Source organism: Paralichthys olivaceus, chromosome 18 (assembly GCF_024713975.1).
Source record: "Paralichthys olivaceus isolate ysfri-2021 chromosome 18, ASM2471397v2, whole genome shotgun sequence".
Taxonomy (NCBI): Eukaryota; Metazoa; Chordata; class Actinopteri; order Pleuronectiformes; family Paralichthyidae; genus Paralichthys; species Paralichthys olivaceus.
The window spans coordinates 12284292-12302558 of NC_091110.1; the positions used below are offsets into that span (position 1 = coordinate 12284292).

The following is an 18267-nucleotide window of genomic DNA, read 5'->3' on the forward strand; positions in this document are numbered from 1 at the left end:
TGGATGACACTGTCTTTAATAGAATAGGTTGTCAGAACATGTCAGTCTGTGCTGAAACAAAAATCTAACATTCATAATTAAGATGCTTATGTGCATCCAGTGGGAAGCTCAAGACAAAAACATGAGAGCAAACAGCTGTTCAACTTGTGAATTCAGATATTTATTGGTAGGGGAGTCAAGTCTGTACAAAAATAAATTATATATCCAGAAAACGTAACACACAAACTCAAATGGCACAATCCTCCATCTTAGAGAATTCAGTGAGACACATTATTCAAATGAAATTATTAATCAAAATGAAAGTGATTACATCTCATATGATTTATTGTAGGCCTACTTTTCAAATAAAATACAAAACTTGTTTTTATTGTGATGTAATATATTTTACATCATTGATGATTATATCTTTCGTTATTAAATATTATCTAAATAAAATCTATTATCACAGTTTACAATAGGATTTAATAGGCACATTTAGTTTTTCCTTAAGACACTTGAGCTCAGTCTCCCTCTGCAGCCACCATCCTCTCGATAGCAGCCCAGTCGATTTTGCTGAGGCAGCTGCTGGCGCTCTCAGAGAGGTTGTCCAGCCAGTCCATCTCCGACACACCAGCTGTGGCTCCGTCATCCTGCTCATCTGACCGCCTGGTCAAAACCTGATAAATATACAGAGACGTATGAAACTAGATGTGAAATCTATCAACGAAGAAGTACTTGACAGAGAAGTAACATTACTGTAATGACACAGAAAGATAAAGGGGAAATATGGGATTCTTACTGTGTTGGTTTCTCGCCTCTTCAGTTCTGAGGTGGGCTCACAAAGGGTCCCCTCTTCTCCATCTTCTGTCTGATCCCTCTGGATTCCTCTCTCTAAAAGAGTCCCTCCTGAGGGTCTTTTGTTCAACTGTATTTTTCTCTGGTATCCAACAATGTTTCGTGTGTGGCTCTTTGTATCAGTGAGCATGCCACGTCTGGTCACCTGAGACAGACGGTCCCCTGGCAAAGAGGTAACTAATACCAAAAGAAATCACACAACATATAAACGCTTTGTCTAATTTCACATCATCCCTAATGACACTAATCATGGTACTTATTTTTCACAGGCAACTTAGTTGAATATCATTATAATACCTGGTCTATGTAGTCCCAGTCGCCTGCTGTGATCCCCCATAGGTCGTCCCTGCACCTCAGCAGTCCATGGACGAAGGAGGGGCTGAGATTGTCCTGACGGGGATTTAAGACTTCTTTCATCATTGGCAGAAGTCCTGTAAACCCTGAGAAAAAGAAATGACATCCATTACCCAAGCTAGAAAATGCCAGGTGCTTCAAATGAACATAGAAAAAAAAGAATCAGATTCTGACCCTTGTGGAATAACTACTGATTAGATTGAATGTAAGAAGAGTAAAATGACTATTTAATGAGACGAGCCTGGTCAGATTACAGTGGCAGACAATACCTGTGAGTGCTTCCAAAAAGAGGAGTGGATGTGGACCGTGTGGTTGTGGGCAGTGGAGGCCCATCAGACCGGGAAGAACTGCGTACGACTGGAGAAGTTACGGGAAACTCACTGGCCAAAGAACAAGCTTCACTGGTCCTCTGGTTGTATTGCTCCATCAGCATGAACCTATTAACCAAATTCAAATAACAGTTACGTTCCTACATATTAATGTTTTCTGAACATGTACAAAGCAAGCAGGTACATACTTTACTTTTTCCTCTCTAGTTCCCAAAGCAGTCGCTCGATTTCTGTATGCAGATTTCTGTGGAAGGAAAGGGTACAGCACCTGAACCATGTTGTGTATGTAATGTTATAAAGGACAAAATCAATATCAAATATCAATTCTTATAAAAAGGAAAACAAATCTTACCACTTTTCCAGGGACAGGAAAAGGTTTTCGCTCCCTCTCCCTCAGGCTTTCTCTGTGTTTTTGATAAACAGCAAGTCTTTCCCTCTGTTTCCTTCTCATCCAGATTCTCAGCTCTCTCCTCTCATCCTCTGTGGGGACGCTCCTCGACGACACCCAGCTATATTGCTGCTGTTCCAGCCTGCAGTGGGTCACATTACTTTTCAGCTCAGAAGTACTCATACTTGTTAAAGAAGCCATTTGTTTTGCAGTCATTCTCGGTGCAATACCTGCTTTGGTGTTGAGTCTGTGAAGTGGACAAATCCAGGTCAGTTAGGGATAAATACCCTTCCTTAACCAGCTCCTCTAAGATTTCCACTGTATCCGATAGCCCAGTCTGACCCAGATTCTCATCTTCCCATCTAGAAGTTGACAGGTAAAGGGCAGAGTGGTGTGAAATAGGAGATGCATCATTGAAAACTCAAGTCTTTGGATTAAAGCTAAACTTACACATGAGATATTCCAGATGCTTCAGTTGAATTATCCTTCATTTCTGTGGAAGAAACACAAACATTGAACAGCTGAAATCGTAACTTAAAACATTTGCATCATTAGAATGTTGTAGAATGTTTTTCTTTCTTTTAGATTGCAGTTGTCATTTAGGAGTATTATTGGGACATACCTGGAAAATGTGTAAAGCCACATTGCCGTTAAATTTTAGATACATTTTGAAAGATCAGATATAAATTCAGTGAGTTGTTTCAAGCAGTTTTTTTCAGAAAATGTTTGATTAAATTGCATCTTTACTTGGAGGGGTGTGAACGTAGGAAGGACCGGCTCTTTGACTGTGAGAAGAAGTGAAATGACGAAAGGGTTTTTCATCCGGACTGCGAGAGTCACTGTGAAGCACATATTTGTCATCCTGACGTTCCTCTTCCTCTTCACAGGTGTTTGGTTCAGTTAAAACCTCTAATCTTGGTGCCCATGCTGCCAAAGAAGGAGAATACACACCTGACATTAACAGAGGCTTATGTTTTTTTTTTTTTATAAACAATGTTATTATGTTATAGGTTACTTTGTTAAAGCTAGAATGTTTTCTTATGGGTTTCAGGACATTTAAATCAAGTTGATTTAAATGTCAAGCAATTTAAGTGATTGGAGGCACACCTTCCTTTGGGACGGACAGTCTGACGGTTTTTTTCACTGCCATGGGACTCTCCACGTCAGGAGCAAAGCCTGGGGTGAGCTTTTCGATGGTGTTCACCAGCTACACAAAGACAACGTAGGGCAAGCAAGGACATATTAATTACATACATAAATGTGTCAGGCTTAGTAGCAAGTTTTTAAATCTGAGGGCCTTAAAAACAAGATGGAATGAATACACAACGTCATGCTTATGTAATAAAATATTACCATCCTGGAGTTGGAAAAGTCCATCTCCAGATTGTCTGCAAATTTCTGCAGTGCAGCCAACTGGGCATCCAGCTCTGACAGGTGAGAGGAGAAGGAGAGTGTGGGAGGTGAGGAGGAGGCTCTGTAAGGTCCAACACTCAGCGTCTTAATGGCCTGACAGATCTGAGAGTCAGAGGGATCTGTCATGTCGTGTAGAGTCACTCTCTCCGTATTGGACTCAGTGTGACTGTGAAACTGAGAATCCTCAGGGGTATCTAGAATACACAGTTCAACAGATATTTAAAGAATTTTACCAATAGTGTTGTACTTCACCTCAGGCCTAATCATTTTAAAAGTAAAGACAACACATAAATGTATTAGACTGTTGAAATAAAGACCTGGACGAGTGGTGGGTTTTGGCAGATTGTCTCTGATTGATGGTTGAGCATCAGCAGCAGCAGCAGAACCCCTGATAACCGAAGTTGCAAAAAGATGAAGCTGAGCAGAAGTTGGTGATGAAGGGCGTACGGAAGGAACATCCTGTGTTCCTGGGCTGAGACACAACGGCAAATCATGGTGCAGGGCTTTGTTTTCAAGATCCAAGACACTTATGAACTGGTGGCCGTGCATGTCCTGAGAAAAAAGACACAGAGAAACACAGAGTGTTTTATATATAGTGTATAAGTGTATTATATATATATATATATTATGAGTCGACCTCCACATCTGGTCTCTCACCTGAATCTTCCCTGGTTTCTTTTGGTGCCCCTCTATGTTTTCAACAAGATGAAGATTCTGTGAACCTTGTGCTGCATGAAGAAAACATGAACACAATTTTTGACTCATCGATGGATCCACAATAAATAAAAAGCAGGGTGTTATCTTTGTAGGTACAAATTCAGATCAACTTACATTTAGGGCTACATGTGGTGACAGAGGCAGACACAGCTTTATCCACAAGTGTGGGAGGACAAGCTGAAAGAAGACATGTCAACATGTTACTTTCACAGAACATAGGTTTGATCAAAACAGCCAAAATGTATTAACACAATATTTTCATTCAAATGTATAAATCCTCACTCACCTGGCTCTGTGTTGGTGAACGCATCATGACACTCTGGGGGTTTTTTACATGTGGAAGCAAAAGCATGTAGCTCAGCTGAAGTGGACTCCGCCTTGTCCAACAATCTCTGACCAGTCAGTAATGAGTCAAAGGATCCTGAGAGATGAAGTTTATCAAAGAGATCAACAGAATTGTAAACACAGCTTCATAATATACATATCTGGTTAGGAGCGTTATTATACTGTGTGTAACACATGTAGGACAGAGGACCATTGAGTAAATAACCTTTATTTCTTTGTTAGTTTAATATTATAATCAACTTGAAATAATTTTGTTCTTTTGATCAGAGAGACAAAAGCTCAAGATAATAACATATGCATTTCATCAGATTGAAAATGTGAAACAGTGTGAACACAGATCATGGTTGTTCCCCTGAGACATGATGTGATGACGTGTTGTGTGTTGTCCTGCATTTTTCTACATGGTCATTATCACATAATTGATCATGTTATTACAGCTACAAAGTTAACCTCTTTCTTTAGTGCTACTACTCGACAATATTAACTGGCAACATAAACATATGATACCTCAACTGTCTGACTTCACAGCAATTGCTCCATATATGGAAATAGTTAATAATCAGGAAATGTTTGTGAGATTTACCGAGAGGAATCGCAAAGTCATGTCCAGGAGTGATCTCTGATACTGCAGGCTCTTCGTTTACTGGCTTTACAGGCTCATCTGTTGGCTGTAGACATATAGGAACAAATTAATTATTTTGGAATAACAATTAACATTGTTAATAATAGAAACTACTTCTTATGAAATTAATATTGTTCTACCGTCTGCATAGGGATGATGGACTCATTTGGTTTAAATGTGACAGCTGTTTTTCTTTCCCTGCAAGCCTTTTCCTCTCTCCTCCTCTGCCTATAAACAACACAGAACAAGCACAGTGAATTAAATAGTCAGCATCATGCAAATTAAAATCAGTAGCAGCATTAATAAAGGTAATGATTGCCTTTTGCTGGAGTTAGAGCTGGGAGAAGTCATAGCTGATCTAGTGCTTTCATTAGGTGGGTCTACTCTGAGCAACCGCTGTTGAGTCTCTTCCACATTCTGCCTCCTGATCACTGAACTTGTCAAATCATCCATGGAGATGAGGCGGGTCATTTGTGTTGAAGGAGCTGCCAGGGGCGTAATCTGTGACAGAGACAAATATCTGTACATAAATTACACTTCAAGGTTTCATGATGCCTAATTTCAACATCTGGAAGCAATGGAAGTATCGCTTGCCATTTTTGGTCCAGACTGTATATGTAAAAGCTTGGTCACAGGCATTCCTCCCACTGGAGCTGACATGACGGAAGAGGGCCTAGATAAAAATGGCATGGGTAGTTTGGGGAAAGTGATGTTGCTGTGTGCACCAGGCTGAAGATGCAGCAGGCGAGGGCACTGCATTACAGCAGGTGTCTGAGCTTGAAAAGCAGGAGGAAGTAATGGGAACTCCGGCCCGCTGGACCTCTGCGGCGTCTGAATCCGGGTTTGAGAGCTCCTTGGGGCTGGATCCTGTGGATGATTAAAACTGAGTTGTCTTTTTAGAACTGAAGATCCAGTTCTTTTTTCTTCTGCCCTCTTTGAGGAGGCTTGGTAACTGTGCTTGAGGTTGGGCTGGTGGGATTCCAGAAATGCAGGGTATTCAGTGTGTAGAATCTGGGACTCTTGGGCTGGAGGGTAGTGTGGGGCACTCTCCTGAGGCAATGGGGGACACCAAGCCTGAAGTAACTTCAGGCCCAAGAACTGGGGAGCAGGGTCATTTTGTATGCTAACATTAGAAGGCAGTGTCACAGGAGCACTGGGAACAGCCTGTTTAATGTCAGTAGTGACTAGAAGCCCCTTTGAGGACGGGATCAAACTCCTACTCTGCTTAAACTGGATTTCTGGTGACCCCACGAGGACAGAGAGTGGATGTATTTCCTGAAGAAAAGAGAAACTGTATTTAGCTTGATTTCTCTGTGGTGTAAATATAGTTAGTGGACAATATGTCACATCTGAACAATACATTTGACCAATACCTGAGTGGAGGATGGATTCCTGGTGATTTGATGCTGGCCATCTGTTCGAGAGGGTTTCCCTGAGCTCTGTACAGCAGGCTGGTCTGCAAACATACATGCAGTGGCCTGACTGTGGTGAGGATAGTTGGATCCTGAAGGTGGCACACTTGCCTGTGTCTGGGGTGCCACAGAAACTGAGGTTTGAACCGGTAAGACATTTGGTTGAGGGATGAAGTTGGTTACATAAGATGATGGCACATTAGGGTGTGAGGGGTTCATGTTAGACTGAGCCAAAGAAGAGTTCTGTTGGGCAAGTTGCAGGCTGGAAAAGGAAGCTCCCAAAACCTCCATCATGTTCATGTAGTTGATATTCTGCAACAAAGGCCAAACATTCTTCAGGTAAGAGTCATTCATAATAGAGAACAGAGTGCAAACCTTTCCTTTCAGGCAATCCTTTCTTACCTGAACTAATCTAAATAAGTCTTCACCCAGTTGCTGTCTCATCTGTGGGGTATGATTGGATAATGGTTGATCGGGTGCTGCAGAAACAGCAGTGGGTGCACTAGCCATGGAGCTTTGTGGCTGAAGGTTTAGAGGATCTACAGGTGTACTGGGGAACAGCCCACCAACTGTATCCGTGACATCTGTGTGAAGCGAGGCCTTGGGCTGGACAGGAGGAAGAGCTTGGGGCTCTGGGTGTAGTGGAGCTTGTAGACTTCTAGGATTGCAGAAAAAAAATGGTAGTTTGAGACACTAAAGACAATAACAGAGACATAAAACAATGGAAATTTCACATTATTGTGGCACCACATTACAACAATAATGCCTATAAATTTTTTTACACATTCAGTGTTAAACCAGTTTAATAATTCAATAATATAAATAATTACTAAAAACTCACAGAGAGGTGGAAGTGAACATATCTTCAGTGTTTTCTGAGTCCAAGTCTGCAAGCTTCAAACTCTGGAAAGGACAAGAATGTAAATTATTTCTGTTTTGAGAACACACATGATACACATGAGGAACAGAAATCCTAAATAGTAATATTCACCGTTTCAGGTGTGCGGATTTTTTCACAGATGTTTCTATGCGAAACAAGGGATGACATCTCCAACCCCTCACTGCCACTACTTTTACCTACGAATATAGAAAACACATTCATACTCTCAGTTATAAAGATGTATATTACAAAAAAATTACGATCCAATATAACTTGGCACCAAACCTTCTTTTTCGGGTTCAACATCTAAGTCATCGAGAAATGTCTGTCGTGAACAGGACTGTGCCTGCTGACCATCAAAAGTCTGTTGGTCCTGGTCATTAGAAAGAGGCTTCCTGTGACGTGTCTGTTCCTCTGGTTCATCTGTGCAAGAACCGCTGCAAGGAAACAAATAGTATATAAGAAACAGTATAGTATTCATATAAACAATAACATTAAAAGAATAATAAAAACTAAATTCAAAACAAAATCAGTATGAACATTTTTATTTTAGTTTGTAGCAACAGAATGTAGGTCCAGTTTGCCCAGTAATACCAATGTGTATAAAAAAACATCAGGCACTCACATGGACAGTTCTCCTTGCTGTAGATTGTGATCCGGACCAGTGATGGCAGATCCAGGGTAGCCTGTATCGATACTGCTCTCTCTCTCCTGGTTCCTGTCCACCTCAGGCTGCAGCACAGGGGCCACAGTCCACTGTGTTTCTGGAACTTGGATGTTGGCGCTGTAGTGGTCTGTCCCAAATAGAGCTGTGTACCTCCACTCTAATAAGCTGAGGGAGGTGAGGACAGCAGGAGCTGAGGCTTTGACACGAATCACTACTCCTTCGTCAGCTGTTCCTCTGATCCCTCCTCCCCTCTCTTTCTTCTTTCTGCTATGATGTCCCAGAAGCACCCTCCTGTCAGCCCAGCGCACCATCCACTCCAGCAGCCTGGCCAGCTCTGGAAACTGAGCCTCTAATTTAGGGTCCAGGCCCTGCTGCAGTTCAGTCACAGCTTCCACTGAAGTTGAGGAGGCAAACATCAAGCTCTCTGATGGCTGCCCAGTGGGAAAGGTGCTTTTAATAGGGCTGGAGTCTGAACCACAGTTAACCCCACTTTTCCTGTGGGATAAATGTACACTGCTTTGCTTTCGGAGGCCAAACAAACCTTTCAGCTTGCCAGTTCTTGGCCCAGGAAGAGAACTGACAGAAAGACTGGTTCTGGATATGGAGGCTTCATTCCAGAGGGAGGACGATTGCGGTTCCGGTGTCATGCCTTGTATGATGGGCTTGTAGCAGCACCCAGCTCTGAAGACTGGAGGGTTGCTGCTCCAAAGTTTCCTCCCTGGATGGTGCCCGTCTCTTTGACGGCGATGTATCGTAGTGAGCACATCAAAAGTTAGAGAATGCAACTCTCTCTCCCTCAGCTGGGAGGAGAAGCTCTTCAGCAAAGGAAGTTCACTGCCCGGGTCTCCTCCATCAGCACCATCCTTCTCTAGCTCGTAGCTGATGAAGAGCTCCAGGAAGTTCAAATACTCTTCGTCTTCTAACTCAAACTCCCAGGTGCCAACAACTGGTAAGGTGGACTTCTCATTCCCCTTGGTACCGTCTGGGTGAGTCTCCTCCTGAATGGCGCTTTCAATCTTAACAACATTTTCTCTGTCTCTTACTTTATATACTTTTTTGTCCCTGAAAAGAAAAGAAACAGCACAGAATAAGCCACAACATAGATGATAAGAGTAATAGCAGTGCCACTGTTTCACTGGCTACCTGGACATGAGTCGGCAATGCTGCTCAGGGGAGATTGCCTCAGATGTGTTCTCTGCTGTGTCTCCATCACTGCACACTGGGGGAAAACCGCAGTCGGTTAAAGTGCTGGTGCTCAGACTTGTACCCAGCGAGAGTTGCCTCAGCATCGCCATCCCATGTTTGTTTCCCCTGTCCTCCTCTTCCTCCTCTTTCTCCCACAGGTGGAGCTCAGGGGGAGCCAGGTGCCTCCGCAAACGCCCCAGATGTTTTCTCCTCTGCCTGTGTTTGTCCTGAATCAGAATCATCATCAACTCATTTGCGTCATCCTTTTCGTCCTCTAGAGACAGAGAAGAGACAGAGAAGAGACAGAGAAGAGACAGAATAAAGTGGAGGAAGGTTTAAAAATACATCACATAACTGTAAGAAGTGATGGATAATGACTACTAGTAATACATTTTAAAAATAATTAAAAAAGGTGCAGGTAAGATACTAAAAGGAGCAGCATATAAAACATTTAAACATTAAAATTATCGAAAGGTTAACCAAGAGAGATAAAAGCACTTTTGCCTCACAGCAAGAACATTCTGGGTTTGAACATATAGACCAGCTGGGGCAATTCTGTATGAATGTTTATGTTCTTTCTGTTTCTGCTTGGGTTTCCTGGACTTCCTACCACAATACAAGGTTAATTGGAGATTCTAAATTGCCCTTAAGGTATGACTCTGAGCTCGTTGTTTGTCTCTATATGTCCTGCTACGCACTGGTGATCTGTTCAGGCTGGTTCTTGGTTCTTGTTCATGTCATACATTCTCTATAGATTCTAATAGTATCCAAAAAAGAAGAATTAGGCCATCAGGTGACTTAAACAAAATATGTTTAAATGTAAAGTTGTGTCCAAAACATAACAATTTCAGTGTTGTGTAGCATTTCAAAGGTACTTGATAATGAATGGTTCATACCAAGGACATTGCATTGCCTCAGTCTCTGTAGCAGTGAGTTATACTTTTCTCTCAGCGGGACTCTGACAGACTCTTCCTCCCCCGGGAAGGCTTGTACCAGCGTGTCTGCAACCTAAGAAGGAGCATGCAAGGATGAGACATTTACTCACTCTGTTCTACTTTAACAAACCTTGCTTATGTAATAAAAGGCAAGAAAAAAGCAATTTCACCAAAGAGACAGGAGGTAGTTCAGACACCAGGCTGAGCAGTATGTCCTGGAGAATTTCTTCAGCATTGAGGAAGCGAGAGAAAGGCAGAAAGCGACAGGCCCAGTGGAGAGCTTCAACACAGCTAGATCTCACCTCTGAATCACCAGGGATCTGTGGGACACAAATAAACAGACATGCTCATGGGGCATCAATAGCTGAGAATATTTAGAGAAATATGTCATCCACTCAAACACAAATATAATACCTGTTCATTTCTGCAATGCTGCCTGGCAGCCTGATACTTCCTGCAGGAAATGGAGAGTTGGTCCCGGACATGCAGCATCCAGCATAAACCACACAGCTCCCTGAAACAGGCTTGTTGCAGAAAAACAATTGGTAAGTGCATCTGAAAACTGATTATTGATTATGACATCAACATCGCACTTAAAGTGGCATCTTACTAATAGTTTGGATCGTGTCAGGGTCCAAATGGCCGTCTTTGTTAGGCCCTCGTCTGAAGAATCCACTGCGGGTGACAAACTTAATCAGCCCTTCTGGGAAAGCTTTCTCTTCTTTACTGGCTGCTGGATATAAGTACTTCTTCTTGATCTGAAAACAACATCAGATATTTACACGATCTCAAATGGCATGGCACTTCATAACTAAGTATGATCACCAACTCTCAAACACTTTGTGTCGGTATGTTACGATAATGCCTGCAAATGATTATGTAATATTAACAGATTAACAAATGAAGGTGTGTAAATGAACAGTCTTGTGTTTCTTCAGAAAAATTGTGATTCTTTTTGAATGTGTGATTTGTGAAATTGTTAACAAAAAAACAATCACTTGTTTAAAGACAAAATTACCTTTTTGTTTCATTAAGACTTCAAACATCAGCTATATTAGCCACACTTAGAGAAATGTAATCCTTTTATTTAACCAGACAAAAATGCTTGTGTAAAGAACCTTGTGTAGTAGGTGTCTGGCACGGCGCAGATTGGTGATGTACCACTGAGCAGCAGGTTGGCAACAACGGGCAGATCTCAGGAGTAAAAGTAATCTTTGGAGAACCGCAGACACCTTGTGACGTGATGCAACCTCTGCAAACTGCCCGACTGTTCCAATCGGGTCCTAAGAAACAGAAACAAAGTACAACAACATTTAATTACTTGTGTATGCAAACATTATTTCAAAAGTTAATCCGCTCTTCTCAAGTACCTGTGTGTTCGGGGAAGGCTGAGGGCAATAAAGAGGAGGAGAGGGGAGATACAGTCCACTGGGCACCAACAGAGGCAAACAGGAACACAAGTCTTTGGCTGTGTCCAGCAAGGAAGACAAGGGTGAGGACATAACATTCACTCCAGCCATGACTGATGCTCTCAGAATCTCCTGCATGGAAACTAGTAATAAATCCCAGTCCTCTCCTTCCAAAGGGTCTAAAAAGGAGGTGAGACAAGGCATTGATTAAAATGGGTTTTATGTGTGTCGGGGTTATCTTACAGTTGTCAGGTCTCACATACCTGTCAAGCTCTTGTCATCTTCCTTGTCTCTGTGCTGCTGGGAGTCAGGCTTATTCCCAAGAAGATTCTCCAACTCATCCTGAAAAATGCTTTCTGCTTCCAAATCTGTTGGGAGGTGGAGCTCTCTCCTTCTCAGCCTGTCATGAATGATGTTATTGGCATGACAATGAATCAAATATATGATGAAATAAAATGGCAACAGTAACAGAAAACTTCTCCTTGATTATACTGTATTCTTTCCTTTACACTGACCGAGCAAAGTCGCAGTGGTCAGTGCAGTAGCTTGTGTAAGCCAAACTCAGAGAAACCGCTGTCTTCCAGTCCCCGAGGTGGGAGGCCAACCACACAGCCTCAGGCAGCAGACCCCCGAGAAGGAGCAGGTCCTGGGCATAGTCCACTGTCCACACCTCTGACAGATGCTGTCGTCGAACTGCTGTAGCCACCTGCTCTTGGCATAGTGGCACCAAGCGCCCAACACTTGGGCCTGAGAAAAGATAAAATTATCAATATTATTAAGAAATTATCATTTTTTTACAGATGAATAATTTTGGGAAACACACCATGAGGTAAATGGAGTGGAGGCAAGACGGCCACATTGTGAGGGGGCAGGATGTGGAGGGGTTGGTTGGCGAAGTAAGAGGCCATGACTCTCCCCAGACTCTGAACCACTGCAAATGCTGCATCACTGTGAAGGTCGAGTGGGAGCCACGTGCACGGAAAAGAATCTGCGGCAAGAAACAAAGGCAAGGCTGATACCTAACACATCTTCCTTTCAGTGTCAGATTTCCTCTCGACTCTAAAGCTTGACCTTTAAGACAGGGTGTGATATTAATAATGCATTAAAATGAATCGTACTGGAAAGGCTGGGATGTTGGATATACACAACTTGATGACATAAACTGACTTATTATTAAAACTCTTTCTGACCTGTTATGGATTTTCTGTTGTCCTTCTGATGTCCAGCCCTGTGCAGTATGAGACGTGCCATGTGGTCACCCAACTCTTGAGCTTCCCTGAGACGGTACTGGGACAGAAGACTGTATAGGAGTGCCAGACAGAACCGTTCCTCCTGGAAGACCCTGCGATCACAAACTAATAAAAATATATAAAATTACCATTTTAGACTGAATGTGAATATTTGATGTTTTTTTCTGAAAAACTGAAGCAATGAGGCTTACTTTTGTTACTCTCATCACAAATTTGTGATTGCCAGGCATCAGCACTTTTTGGATACAAGCCAATCAGGAAAAGATGTTCACCTGTGGGGAGAAGAGTCAAATGCTAACAACATGGTAATAATTCACAATTAACTATAATTACAATTGATCTGAGCCACAGATAAATCACTTAAGACGAACTAGTGGCTCAATATGATGTAAGATTTTGGTAATTAGAGTTGAAATGCAAAGTTAATTTTGTCCATTTAAAAACAACTGGATTATGTTGAAAATCAACATTGTCTTTACTTCCTATAGTCGGTTCAATAACCATAGATATAAATAATAAATGGATTATGTATCTCAGACCTGGGTAACTCATCAGTGCTGGACCCTGCTCGAGCTTTTCTCCTGTGGCCTGCAGAGCTGTTTGAATCTGAGACATGAGGAAAGTCAACTGCTGCTGTTCCTCTTCCCAGCCGTCACAGCCTTCAAAGTTTTTCAGTTGTTCCAGATACTTCTGGGTGACCTTGTACACCCACTGCCACACTCCAAACAATCTGGGGAAAAAGCAAGTCAACTCAAGTCTCTTTTGAATTAGAAATTGTCTGAAGTGTCAGGTAAAGCATGATGTGCAATTACTAATACTGGCATCCACAACAACACATTTTATTCATAAACAGTGGCACATAAGAGACTATCTCTACCTGCTAGATGGTCGCTGTGGAACAGGACATGCCTGATGCAGTGAAGTGTGTTTCTGTTTCTTCTCATCCTGTAGCAGAGGTACATGGTAAACATCCAAAGGCCAGAGCTGTTGTGACTGGGAAACAGATTCCTTCTCTGCAGAGGACCACACTGTTTTTTGCTGCAGGCTGTATGTGTGGTCAAGAGAATCAGACACCAGCTGCAAAATATACAGGACGGTGGACAGAAGTTGGGATGATAGCTGACAGTGACCGGTCTGGTAGGACTCAGGGTGAGGGGTCAGCAGGAGGTGTACCAGTTGTTTACTGAGCCCTACCACCAGGCCCTGGCAGCACGGTCCATTTGAGTGAGTGCTATCCCAGGAAAGAAAAGATAATAGGGTTTTGATAAGATGGAGGAGCCTGGTAGAGACTAAGGTATTCTTTTTTCCTGTGTGGTCCGTGGAGCTGGAGATCAAATGGACCAAAGCAGCAAATCGTACCACACAAAGGAGGGTATGCTTCAGCAGACGAGCTCTATGTTCCACCTCATTTCCTAGAGACATGCTAAACGCCCAGGCTGTTAGCAGCTTAGTCTGAATTTTCCCGAGTTCACGATGAAGAAGAGGAGTCTTCCTCTCTGCTTCAGCAAAGTCCTTTTCATAATCTGGACCAGTAGTGAGTACAGTGTCAGTTTGTGTGTCCAGGGCATGTAGAGTGTCAAACATTGAGGCAAACTCCAAACGACCGCCATTCTGCATGTGAGAACCAGCAGGAGGTCCGTCTAAATCAGAGTCATCATCAAGGAAATTCTAGAAAACCACACAGTCAAACGGCAAGTCAAAGACAGCTAAGTGAATCCAGACATTTATATTGGTCAAGCCACATTCTAGCACAGTGTGATCACATGCAATTACATGCAAGCAACAATTTCCTGATACATGTGACTGACCTGCACTTTTTCAAGGAGCCCCTTGGTTCCACCCAATGTCCCTTGGTCCTGCAGGAAAAGTGGCAAAGTGGATCCACCTGTGGGTCCCGAGACGACAGAGTCTGCAGTGTTGGGACCACGTGTACCGATGGGACTAAGTGCCTCAAGGCTGCTGTCAAGCTTTAGGCAAGATACTGACTCCAACCATGCCCTCACGTGAAACTGAAAATAATGTGTGTGAGGAAAAGCATATTGTTAAGAATAGCAATGCATAAACTATAAGCAGAAGCTAAGACTGAGTAAGATCACTTTTCCCACTAGAAGTCCCTGGTTTACCCCCTGCGATTGTTCCAGCTTCTGACTGGCCTTCTCCAGATCCCTGCTGGTGTCCTTTAAAAGTGACTTCAGCAACATGGCAGGAGAGGGCCTGTCGAGTATCCTCATAACTGTGGCCATGTAGCCATCAGACACAATGAGATAGAACAGCCGAGGATGCCAGGTCACAGAATATCGCTGCCTTAGAATGTCCCGCACCGACAAGCTAGAACTGGACAGATTAGCCTCCCCTAACCCTGCAGACACTGGTGGCCTGCAGAGAGAAAGTAGTGTGGGTCAAAACCATTATTACATATAATAAAACAAATAAGACAAACATTATATATAACAAATCATCACATTTGACACAGAATTTCTAATTCATTCATGCGTAAGATAAAAGAATAAGAGAGAGTCAATTGCATGACGTTGTGATAAAAGGTGAAGAAATCAGTACAACAGATGACCAGATTTGAGAGAGATCAAACGATAATCAAGATCAGCTCAAACAAATTAATAACTTGAAACAAAGGATTCAAATGTATACCGGTAAGTGACGAGGGGATGCAGGGGTAGGAAGTGCGCCGGTCCAAAGTCCACATTACAACCGGAGCTTGTTAGACTGAGAAGGCCCCCAAGGCGAGCCAACACAAGAAGGGAGCCCCTCTTGAGGATACATGCCAGGAAAAGGCTGCTTGGGGACCAGCTCACACTGCTGACCCAGTAGGACCTAAAAGAGAAGATATGTTCACTTTATTTCTAAATAAATACACACTGTTTATCACAGATTTTTTGCTGACATTTTGCTGATAAAGGTGGGAAATGGTCACTCCCCTTCTGGTACATTTTATATCAAGACGTTCTGGAAATGATGCTGAACTCATGCACGTATGTATGCTCTACCTTATGTATTTGGAGGGAATCTCTATCGTCTTCATTCCACATCCTCCGAGGCTGCTTGATACTGAGACAAAGTTCTGCATGCTCACATAAAGGACCTGTGTAGCCTGGTTTCAAAAACAGGAAATACAAATCTTGATTCACATGTGTGAATAATATGTGAAAAATAGAGATAGGAGGGGCCAGGTGGTCACCTTTGGCTGTCTCTGGTTCAGGACGATGGCTAACAGTTGGCCATCTGGGGAGAAGGCTGGCACTATGGCCCCTCTAGACTTGACCGGTTGGCAAGTTGGAATGAGATGAGTCATGGGGTACGTTTTGGTGGCCCACTGTACACTATACCCCACAGAACTGCAAAGAAAACTGTGATTTTTTATTTGCTTTTGTAATATCCAGTGAAAGTCCTGACTGCTACATCGACCCTCTCACTCACCCCATCCTTGTGTTGCCCTCCTCCCACTGAATTTTCAAACAGGTGATTATAAGCTTCTTCCCTGATGTGAAAACAAGGGCTGATAAGCAGGTATCACCCGCAGCCTAAGAGAGTTTTGACAAAGACAGAATAAGATTTAAAGCCTGAAGAAAATTTGAAATGGAGAGCAGGTCTGTAGTCAAACATTACACAATGTATTAAACATTTACTCTTATTGCAAGTACAGACCTCTGTCTTTACAAATATTGAGTGCTGGCATGCTTCTTTGTCGTGTAAAGAAGGCAGAATGGTTTCCTCGAGGGGCTTTATATGTGCCCAACGTCCCTTGACTGTGCCATCTCGAACTCCCGTCAAGTCCCTGACATCCACACACTCCCACAGGAAGACTTGTCCTGTTAAGGCTGCCAGAAGCACTCGCATTCCATCCCCTGAAACCTGAAGAGAAAACCGTGTGGTATTTCCTGTGAAGACACACATAGAACCATCATTTAGGATTTAATCACTCATCAAAATATATAAAATAAATGGTGGGATTTGGGACAGAGGATGTGCCGAACAAAGAATCAGTAAACATATCCTTGTAAACACCTATTAACAGTCTAGCTACTTTAATAACTAGGATAAAATACATCTGCAAATCACTGCTTGTACAGACCTAGTCCTCACTGCAGTACTAGGATGACATTGCAGATATCTTATGAAGTATCTCCCGCTGCATATCAAGTAGCTGAGGAAAAAGTCTGATGTATCACCCTCTTATTGTGCATACCTTGACCAGAAGTAATGACTTGAACTACTTCTGGGGCAGCTGCAGCAGTCTTCAGCAAGTCCTTATCTCTGTTCCAGAGAAAGAGCTCTCCCGAGACCATAACTCCACAAAGCCACACACCTAAAAAAAAACAACCAGTGTATTAATGTATTCACAGAATTAACACGGAAATACAAGAGTTTTGCTTTGAGTTAATACATTAAACTCACCGTTGCGGGATGAAGCCATAGTCACTACACTGTTGAGCAAAGGATGGAGTTTAGGGGTCCTCTTCTTTGTGCGACCAGAGACCATGTTGATCTCACTGATCCGTTTGTCATCTAACAGGAACACAGACTCCTTCTCCTGGGGGAGGACACAGCAGAGGGCTCACAGTCATTTTTCCTCGGGGACATCGGGTTAGTGTGTCTTTACTCTCCTGTCCTCACCTGCCCAAGCCAGCAGAATCTGGGCCATGGTTTCTTCCGTTTGATGCTGGTTGACAAAACAACCTCCAGCTTCAGCTCCATGTTTGAATGCCAGCATCAGTTCTACGTGGGGATTGTGTATTCAGGAAGGGTTAATAGAAATGACAGAATCCCTCTGGACAAGCAGGACGATATAAACCTCTAGTGGAGAAGCATCACGTTCATGTGCTGTATGTACACATTGTAGTTAGCTCCAGAGCTAATATTTTACCAGTAAACACGCGATTAAAGCATATGTCCACGATAATGAGTGGTATCTACACGACAATGACAATGTTACGGCGCCGTGTTATCAACACAGACTGTATATAAAAACATTATCAGCCGTTCTTTTCCTTTGTTTTCATAGCGTCGTTAGCCACTTAGCTAATTCTGCTTTCATCGAGGAAAACTGCTCCAGAAAAAAGCCTAACTTGAATATTCGATACACTCTGACTCTACTCACATGTTGTGTTCACGTAGAGTGCCGGCGAAAGTATAATACAACCCTGATATCTCATGTTAAACCGAAGCTAATCGTGAAATATTTTCGAAACTCCCTCCGGTTCTGTAGCTGAAGTCGCTTCCCATGATCCTCTGGGACGAAGCTTCCACGCGTTGCCGTAGGAACGCAGCTGTGGGGAAGGACGCCTCGTGGAAACTAGAATATGATTTTGTTATATCAAGAGATTTTAGATTAACAATTATAAGTCCACATAAAATAAAAGATCCTTCCAGACGTGTTCCTTTTACAAGCGGAAAACATCTGATGCGTGGAAAAGTACTAATTACCAAGTATTTAGCAATGGCTCAAGGAAATGTGTGAAATCACATAAAGATAAACAAGAGATGTTTCAGTATGTTTTATTTTAGGAAT

At 42.7% G+C, this 18267-nt stretch overlaps 1 protein-coding gene across 2 annotated transcripts; it reads right to left on the reverse strand.

The window, feature by feature from the left end:
* Window positions 1-138: 138 nt before the first annotated feature.
* Window positions 139-18009, reverse strand: cplane1 (ciliogenesis and planar polarity effector 1). Of its 2 annotated transcripts, none has more exons than XM_020082577.2 (50): window positions 17857-18009; window positions 17373-17474; window positions 17154-17289; window positions 16945-17064; window positions 16404-16636; window positions 16176-16279; window positions 15937-16093; window positions 15746-15849; window positions 15390-15572; window positions 14864-15116; window positions 14549-14749; window positions 13618-14408; window positions 13280-13470; window positions 12932-13012; window positions 12681-12845; window positions 12314-12478; window positions 12006-12237; window positions 11754-11890; window positions 11452-11669; window positions 11200-11364; window positions 10692-10839; window positions 10496-10605; window positions 10252-10401; window positions 10043-10154; window positions 9105-9420; window positions 7920-9023; window positions 7580-7731; window positions 7406-7491; window positions 7256-7317; window positions 6817-7072; window positions 6376-6726; window positions 5597-6277; window positions 5322-5503; window positions 5143-5230; window positions 4964-5048; window positions 4322-4456; window positions 4150-4212; window positions 3976-4046; window positions 3636-3870; window positions 3259-3512; window positions 3013-3112; window positions 2653-2832; window positions 2356-2398; window positions 2136-2267; window positions 1870-2047; window positions 1706-1761; window positions 1458-1625; window positions 1132-1274; window positions 779-1011; window positions 139-656 (listed from the first exon to the last, which is right to left on the reverse strand). In XM_020082577.2, the coding sequence occupies exons 2-50, from the start codon at window positions 17451-17453 to the stop codon at window positions 501-503; spliced, it is 9747 nt and encodes a 3248-aa protein (XP_019938136.2). In that variant the 5' UTR covers window positions 17454-17474; window positions 17857-18009; the 3' UTR covers window positions 139-500. The 2 variants fall into 2 exon arrangements, with proteins under 2 accessions (XP_019938136.2, XP_069370075.1); XM_069513974.1 differs by having other exon boundaries at window positions 17373-17550; window positions 17857-18004.
* Window positions 18010-18267: the final 258 nt, after the last annotated feature.

Bases quoted from the DNA above. Each gene is read 5' to 3' on its own strand.
- cplane1 (XM_020082577.2), bottom strand. From the start codon at position 17,453: ATGGAGCTGAAGCTGGAGGTTGTTTTGTCAACCAGCATCAAACGGAAG. The intron at 11,365-11,451 runs GTACTTGAGAAG...TCTGTTTCTTAG, and splicing joins AGCCTTCCCCGAACACACAG to GACCCGATTGGAACAGTCGG. The intron at 10,606-10,691 runs GTAAGATGCCAC...TTCTGCAACAAG, and splicing joins TGACACGATCCAAACTATTA to CCTGTTTCAGGGAGCTGTGT.